The sequence below is a fragment of the Neomonachus schauinslandi genome, chromosome 4, assembly GCF_002201575.2.
Source record: "Neomonachus schauinslandi chromosome 4, ASM220157v2, whole genome shotgun sequence".
In the NCBI taxonomy this organism is placed as follows: Eukaryota; Metazoa; Chordata; class Mammalia; order Carnivora; family Phocidae; genus Neomonachus; species Neomonachus schauinslandi.
The window spans coordinates 102293320-102301112 of record NC_058406.1 but is presented as its reverse complement, the minus strand read 5'-3'; the positions used below and the strand labels follow the sequence as shown (position 1 = coordinate 102301112).

General features: G+C 45.5%; 1 protein-coding gene across 1 annotated transcript; it reads right to left on the bottom strand.

Annotated features, from left to right (window-relative positions):
- Positions 1–3719: 3719 nt before the first annotated feature.
- CIART (circadian associated repressor of transcription) lies at positions 3720–7325 on the bottom strand. Its single transcript, XM_021688052.1, is given in 6 exon segments — positions 3720–4343; positions 5453–5564; positions 5677–5755; positions 5985–6060; positions 6229–6654; positions 7228–7325. Coding segments are annotated over 5 exon segments (1158 nt in total). The 5' UTR covers positions 6595–6654; positions 7228–7325; the 3' UTR covers positions 3720–3818.
- Positions 7326–7793: the final 468 nt, after the last annotated feature.

The window sequence follows — 7793 nt, the reverse complement described above, 5'->3', positions numbered from 1 at the left end:
ATAGGTCAAATCCAGTTCCACTCCTGTTTTTGTAAATAAAACCTTATTGGAACACAGTTGTGCTCATTTGTTTGCCTTATTAGATATGGCTGCTCTGGGCAACAATGGCAGAGTTGGGTAGTTGCACTCAATCACACAAAACTTGTCATGGGAAAAAAATTTGTCATGGGAATCAAATGGGATAAAATATAAAATTCTTTTTGAAATAAAGGAAGAGGGAAAGTAACATTTTTGAGAATCTGTTATATACCAAACCTTGTATGGGTACTTTATGTGCATGATCTCATTTGATGGAGTAAAGGGCCAAAGACAGCTTATATATCATGTTTAGTGGAGAGAATAATTGGGAAAAGGACTTGAGTGAGTCTCTTAAAGAAGGGTAGGGTTTAATTGAGAGAAGCAAGAAAGCCTGGGCAAGGTGAATAGCGTGAACAAGAGTTTAGAGTTAAAAAGTCTTACAGTGTTCATCAAGGGCAAATAAAAAAGCGAACAGAGGGATCAAGTAGGGGAACAGAAGGAGAAGCAAAGACTTTGAATAAAGGCTTTGAACTTCTCAAAGCACTGAGGAGCCTTTGAAGGATTTGAATAGGAAATGACATGCAAAACACTGTTCTAGGAAAAGTAATCTGGTATCAGTGAGAGGGATTAGAGGTAAGAGAGACTATTGCTATAATTAAAGTTTAGGCCAAAGATGTGGCAATGAAATGGGTAGGAAGAAATGGATTTTAAGAGACATTCCAAATACAGAATAAAAAGGATTTGGTGAGACACCTGGGTGGCTCAGTAGGTTGAGCGTTTGCCTTTGGTTCAGGTCATGATCCTGGGATCGAGTCCCACATCAGGCTGCTTGCTTGGCAGGGAGCCTGCTTCTCCCTCTGCTTGTGCTCTCCTCTGACAAAGAAAATCTTTAAAAAAATATATACACACGCACACACACACATATATATTTATATTATATATATAAATATACGTATATAAAGGATTTGGTGACTGAATGGCACCAAGTTTTAAGTTCAGTTATCTAGAAAAACAATGGTAGCTTAGACAGTGTTAACAGAAGAAAAAGAGTATAAAAAGGAAGAACAGGACATCTTTAAAGGAAAGATAATATTTTGATTGGTGACCACTGGAAAAAGCACCAGACTGGAAACCCAGAGTTTTGTACCCACATTGTGTTGTCTTGCACAAGCCACCTAAATTTCCTCATCTAAAAAATTAGGGGGGTGAATGATACCTCTTGGCTTTAACATGCTGAAATTTTCAACAATATTTAGGTGTTAATAACATGTAAATAGAATTGTTCAGCAGAAATGTAGACTTTCAATATGTCTTCTAGGGGAGAGAGTGGGACTAGAGATGGGGATTCAGAAGTCTTCAAAGTTGAGGCAATAATGCCATGAAAGATGAAATCTTTAAGTGAAAGAATGTAGTCAGAGAAGAGTAAAGGATCAAGGACTGAGCCTAAGGGAACACCCACACTCCAGAGCAGGCAGAAGTGGGGCCATTAAGAGATATGGAAGTTGCTGCCAGGTAGGTAAGAGGAGAATTAGGATAGTGTGTTGTCATGGGATCCAAGGGAGGAGAGTTTCAGTAGGTAGCATCAAGAGTGTCAAATGCTACAGAGAGCATGAAGCACATAGCCTTTGTGCTTGGATCTAGCTATTGATTAGGTGGAAGCTACATTAGAATACCTGATCCTGGGGGCTCCTGGGTGGCTCAGTCTGTTAAGCGTCTGCCTTCAGGTTTGGGTCATGATCTCAGGATCCTGGGATTAAGGCCTGGCATTGGGCTCCCTGCTCAGTGGGGAGTCGGCTTCTCCCTCTGCCCCTCCCCACTGCTTGTGCGCTCTCTCAGTAGATACATAAAATCTTTTTTTTTAATTTTTAAAAGAGATTTTATTTATTCATTTGAGAGAGAGAGAACATGAGCCAGGTGGGGGTGGGGCGAAGTAGGGGGAAGGGCAGAGGAAGAAGCGGACTTCTGGCTGATCAAGGAGCCTGACACAGGGCTGGATCCTAGGACCCCGAGATCATGACCTGAGCATACGGCAGACGCTTAACTGACTGAGCTACCCAGGCACCCCCGAAAAATAAAATCTTAAAAAAAAAAAAAGAATACCTGATTCTGTGTGATAATTAGTGACTCTGGAAGGTGCACTAGAGTGACAGTAGCTAAGCTGCAGGAGGCTAAGGCTTGAGTGGTAGAAAGGAGTCAGAAAGATTAGACTGTCAAAAATATGAGGAAAAGAAAAGAAAGAGGACAATCAGACTCAAGAGATGTTTTCCGGAAGGGAGAGACCTGATCCCACTTGTGGGAGGAATAAATATTATTTGTAGGAGAAATAAATAAATAAATAAATAATTCAAGAACAATGTGAAGTTACAAGATAAAGAAGGGATAAATGATACAGCAAAAGTTCCAGAGGAGAAAGGTAATCAGGAGCACAAATGGAGAGGTTTGCCTTAGGAAGGAGGTCATGTGGGCCGCCTGGGTGGCTCAGTTGGTCAAGCATCTGCCTTTGGCTTAGGTCATGATCTCAGGGGTCCTGGGATCGAGCCCCATGGCTCTTTACTCAGCAGGGAGTCTGCTTCTCCCTCTCCCTCTGCCCCTCTCTCTGCTCATGCTCTCTCTCAAATAAATAAAATAAAATAGAAGAGAAAGGAGGTCATGTTCTCTGAAATCAAGAGACAATTATTCCCTGAGAATGGAGGACTTGAGAAATAGGGGAAAGATGTGTAACCAGCTGTGAGAAACATGCTAAGTAGCCAATAAACAGTAACTAAAATGACCAAGTAGTCTGATACACTGCCAAGGCTTAGGATGGGAGAAGACATAGTTTTGGTGGAAACTGGGACAAATAAGTCAGAGTGATATACAGAGAAGGGCACATGCAGATAAATTCACAGACTTTCATGTTTGCCTCCCGATAACACTAGGTAGCTTTCCTTAGCCTTGCACACGTTTAGCTGCAAGCTTTTTTTAAATTTAAGATTTATTTATTTTAGTGGGGGAGGGGCAGAGGGAGAGGGAGAGAGAGAATCTCAAGTAGGCTCCATGCCCAGCATGGGGTTTGATCTCACAATCCTGAGACCGTGACCTGAGCCAAAATCAAGAGTCAGATGCTTAAGCTTAACCCACTGAGCCACCTTGGCACCCCTTCTGCAGCTTTTTGAATCAAGATGTGGCTCTGCATGTGAGGAGACTCCCCATTATGACAGTTCTAGGGCACCCCTTCCTCTTCAAAACTGGCAACCACAGTGGCTGTTCTGGCTCTTGTGTCCCTCCTCTGGCCACAGTAGATGACATATGCATTTATCCACAAGCATCAACAGCTCCCATCAAAGCAAAGAGCTATCCCAGAGCAGAAGAACCTGCTAGTCTGGGCCAGCTGGAAGAGTACAAAAGGGAAAGGTACTAGTCTCTGAGACTAAATGAAAACACAAGCTCAATTCTGAACCCTGTAACTGTCCCAGGAAGTTTTCTGAACCCTGTAACTGGTCCCTAGGAAGCCAGCAGCAGAGTCTCATTTGCTCTCCACAGGATTTCTATCATCCCATCCAGACTTCTAAGTTGCTGGAGCTCACTGTCACAAACATTCCCATCCCCTTTCTTCTCCTCTGCTGCTCAGAGGATCAATATTGGTATTTTAAACAGAAAGTTTCAACTTCCTTTAATCAACAAACTCTTTAAGTATAAAGTTTCTTTAATCAAAAAGGACTTCTCTTCCCTCAACACAAATGCACACATTAAAAGTAAAAAATATATATGAGAGAGACATATATTTACACAAATTAGAAACCACAGTCTCGAGTCCTGGATTAGGGGTTGAGAAAATGGACATCAGGAGCAACTGGAGGATGGCTTCTCATCTGCTCTAGATGTCCCACAGTCATCTCTCTAGCCATGGTGGGTAGACCAGGACCAGATAGGGTACAGCTCCAGGCTTATGGCAGAGTTACTGGCAAACTGTGGCAATGAGGTCCCTCTCCAGAGAGCTTCTTAGGATCACCAGGGATGACCGCAGATGCTGTAGCAGGTGGAACTGGAGTGGTTGGGGGAGAGTGGGTGAAGGGCTGCACTCCGTGCTGGACAAAAAGGATGACACCAATGCTGGCTCCAGTGCCTAAAGGACCATGGCTAAAGGAAATGGTACCTGGGGAACTGAGGGGGGGGTTGCAAATTGGAGTGGTGTGGATCCAAGTGAGGTGCATGGTTGGCCATTCAGTGAGGTGCCAAGGCTGCTTTGGTTTCAACAGCAGATGTCCTAGCTGTGTCTGGTCCATCTTTTCCATTGGAGGTGCAGGAGAAGAAGCAGCTGAGTAACTGTGGTGGCTTGGAAAATGCTAGAAGGGGGAGACGAGAAGAAAAAAAAACATGTGAGAAAGCTTTCAGATTAACTCCACTAGGTTGCTTAAAACTTTTCTTTCCTGGGGGACTCTGTTTGCAATGCAAACATACCTAGTTTTATGCAACAGCTCATTTTCTGCCAGGCGATGATTAAAAGTTTTAGTAACCTAGTTATACTTTCATTTACTTAACAAATACTTGAAGGCTTTTATGTACCACACACTATATCAGGCACTGGACATCCAGACAGGCGAAATAAAACAAACAGTCCCATAGGTTCTCACTATTTATAAAATAATTCATTTTAGAACTTCTTTTTTAAAAGTCTATTTTTAGTTGGAATCATCATTCTCCAATTTCTGCATTTTAAATTTTAATTTCCCTTTATTGAGTTTCTCAAGAAATATAAATTAATATGCAGGCAAGATCCTCCTACCTATTTTTGAATGAGTTATTCCCACAGCAATAATAACTGTGGTTGATTGAATACAAGAAGGACTGTCCATTACCTATAGGAGACTTTACCCTCCCTGTAATTTGAGTACCCCATAAATACCCTATTGTTTAAAGGCACAAAAAATAGGTCACTTCCAAACGGGTCTAAGAATCTATCCAACACTCCTTCTGTGGGTGCCCCATGGGTGCCCTCCTCCCCTCCCAGTGATATACCTGTTATGACCAGTCCTTGAAGCCCACACTTCCAGAGGGTTTGGTACAAGGATACTTGGGTAGGAGTAAAAAGAGGGAGAAGGAAAGAATTTTAGGGCAACAGAGGAGAAAGGAATTGTAGAGAAAAGCTAAGGACTCTTCCTGCATGACTCATTTGGCCAGGCAAAAAGCCTTCTGTATCTATGCAGAAAGCAGATAAGCTGCACATGAGGGATAGGGTTAAACTTCATGGAGTTCTTTGTAGTGATCAGAACAAAATAGAACAAAAACCATACAGGAATCAAGACAATGAAGGGAGGTAAGGCATTCCCTCTCCTGAAAAGAAACCTGTTGGAAAAGAGTAAAAGACTCAAGAGAAAACAGAAGGAACCCATTTTTGCAGGTACACTTCGTTTCCTTATATCCCCATCTCCCCCTCAGTTTTAGAAGTTCTTACCTTGGTCAGCTGGTGCCTGCTATTACCCAGTGATGACTTCTGGGCAGCTATATGAGGAAACCAAGTCTTTAACATCCCTTCTACCTGTAGCAAGGTTCCTAGGTAACGTTCCCTGTGAAAAAGACATTTCTTTAAAAAGCCATTAAGTGTGAAAAAGCAACAAGACAGGATTGTAGATATCTCCTTTTTTATGAAGTACTGAGGAAAGAACCAGGGGAACTTACCCCATCTGTGGCTTCTGCAAAACACCTACAATACGATGGATTCTATCCATTGCCACGCTTTGCTGGAAACTGCTCAATCCTGGGGTCAGGGAGAGAGAAAGACATCAAGGGTTGAGATTCAAGACTTTAGTCAGGTAAAGGAAGGAAAGAACAGGGTTAAAATAAATTCACCTAAAGAAATTAAATCACAGAGGCAGAGAAGTAAAAATGTAGGCTGTGAAGATTTAAGAGAAATACACATTTAAAACATTGAGAGAAAGAGAAAGAGATGAACCTAGCCAGATAATTGCAATTAATCAGATAATTACCTCTCTCAAATCGACCCATCTTCAGCCCATTCAGTAGGTCTGTGAGAGGGCGGATGAATCCTTGAAGCTCTTTACACTGTAGGAAAACAGGACAAAGGCTATGAAAGGACTGAGAATTGCCCCTACAGTACTGTTCTTCCCCACCTCCAAATCTGGGAACCAACACTCTCTTCACTGGGTCCTTACTAACCATCTGGGTGCTAAGCCATTCCAGTATTGTCGACTTTCCTCTGCTTTCTCTTACCTTCTGAGCAAAAAGCAGGTCTCCTTCTGTGGTACAACCCTGGATGATCATGTTGGTCTGTAATCCACCATCTCTTGATCTTTTGACCCCAGATCCTGCCATGGGAGAGGCCAGGCCCCGCTGTTCCAAGTGAGACGCTGTATGTTGGTTGCTGGAAACCTTGGGCCGTTGCCTGCACCGGATAGGACCGGGGCTGGGCCGAGAACCTCCCCGTTGCCCAACAGGGTCTGACCTGGGGCCACGGGCCGCCTTGTCCTCCCCCTCACTATCGGAGGGGAGGCCAAAGTCACTGTTCCCTGGGGAGGTGGAAAAAGAGGAAGAGAGAGAGTAGGAAGAACAGGAAGAAATGCTAGCTGGAGAATCCATAGGTTCAGAAGCAGGTGATGGAGAGCAACTCCGGGAGTACCCAACGATCGGAACCTGCAACTGAAGAGCAAAGCGAGGGAGTTTGTAACCATAATCTGGAAATTAGGAAATGGACCGGGAGACTGGGGTGTACTGTATGGGACGATAATACCTCTTCTCTCCTCCCCAGCATTACATGTCTCAGAGACTATAGAAAAAGTCATCTCCTCCGCCTGCCCCCCTCAATTAAAAACCTGGACTGCCCCTCTGGGCTCCGCAGAACAGCTTCTTAGTCTGACACAGACTCTGTTCTTTACTCCCATCTGTTCAGAGTAAATTACCCGACTTGACACCTTCCCCTGACAGTTGTTCGCCAGGTCTGTTCCCAGCCTGACCCCGCAGCGAGGGCTACTGGAGAGCCCTAAATCTCCGGTAACCCACCCAGGGACCCTGTAGGGACCACTCCCCACAGGGACCTCACGCCTCTTCCCAATCTTTCTGATCCGGATCCCTGAGCCGCGACCCTCTACAGTCGCGCCTGCCACGTGATGCTATCCTTCCCAGTTCCAAGATCTGCTTTCGGTCCCTAAACCTACCCCCTCCGGGTCTGATCCTCTCGCGCGGATCGCTTTCTTTTCCTGCAAGCCTCCTCACCTGTATCGGTCGGCTCAGCCCAGGCTGTCTCCTGCTCCTTCTCCAACTCTGCGGGTCTCGGCTGCCCACCTCCGCCTCTCTCCCACTGGGTCCCGCCCCTTCCCCCTCCCAGACACGTGCGGCTGGGCACGTGCCTTCCCCCTGCGTACACAGACCTCGCACCCTCATTGGTTGCCTAGCCAGTGGCACGTGACTCTTGTTCCTGAAGTTCACATCCCATTTGCTACAGCCTCCAGGGGCTCGGCCAATAGAGACGCTGGTAGGTGACGATTGGCTGGAAGGGAAGCATTCCGTGCCCCGCCCCTACATGCGGCTTGCGAACTGGACCCGGTGATGAGAAAAGGAGGAGGATGGAAAAAGAGTGGAAAAGGGCGGAGCCCGAGGCCTTAAATAGGATGATGGTGGGCAGGAGACGTGCGGTTGGAGTGTGCAGACTGGTTGTGCGATCTGAGGCGCGCGTGTTGGGATGTGGGACTCCGGGCTCCTCCTCGGTAGCAGACGCCCTCCCCCTGCCGCGGCCCCCCTCCCGTTTGAGCGCCTCCTCTCACGAGGGCAGCACGTGGAAG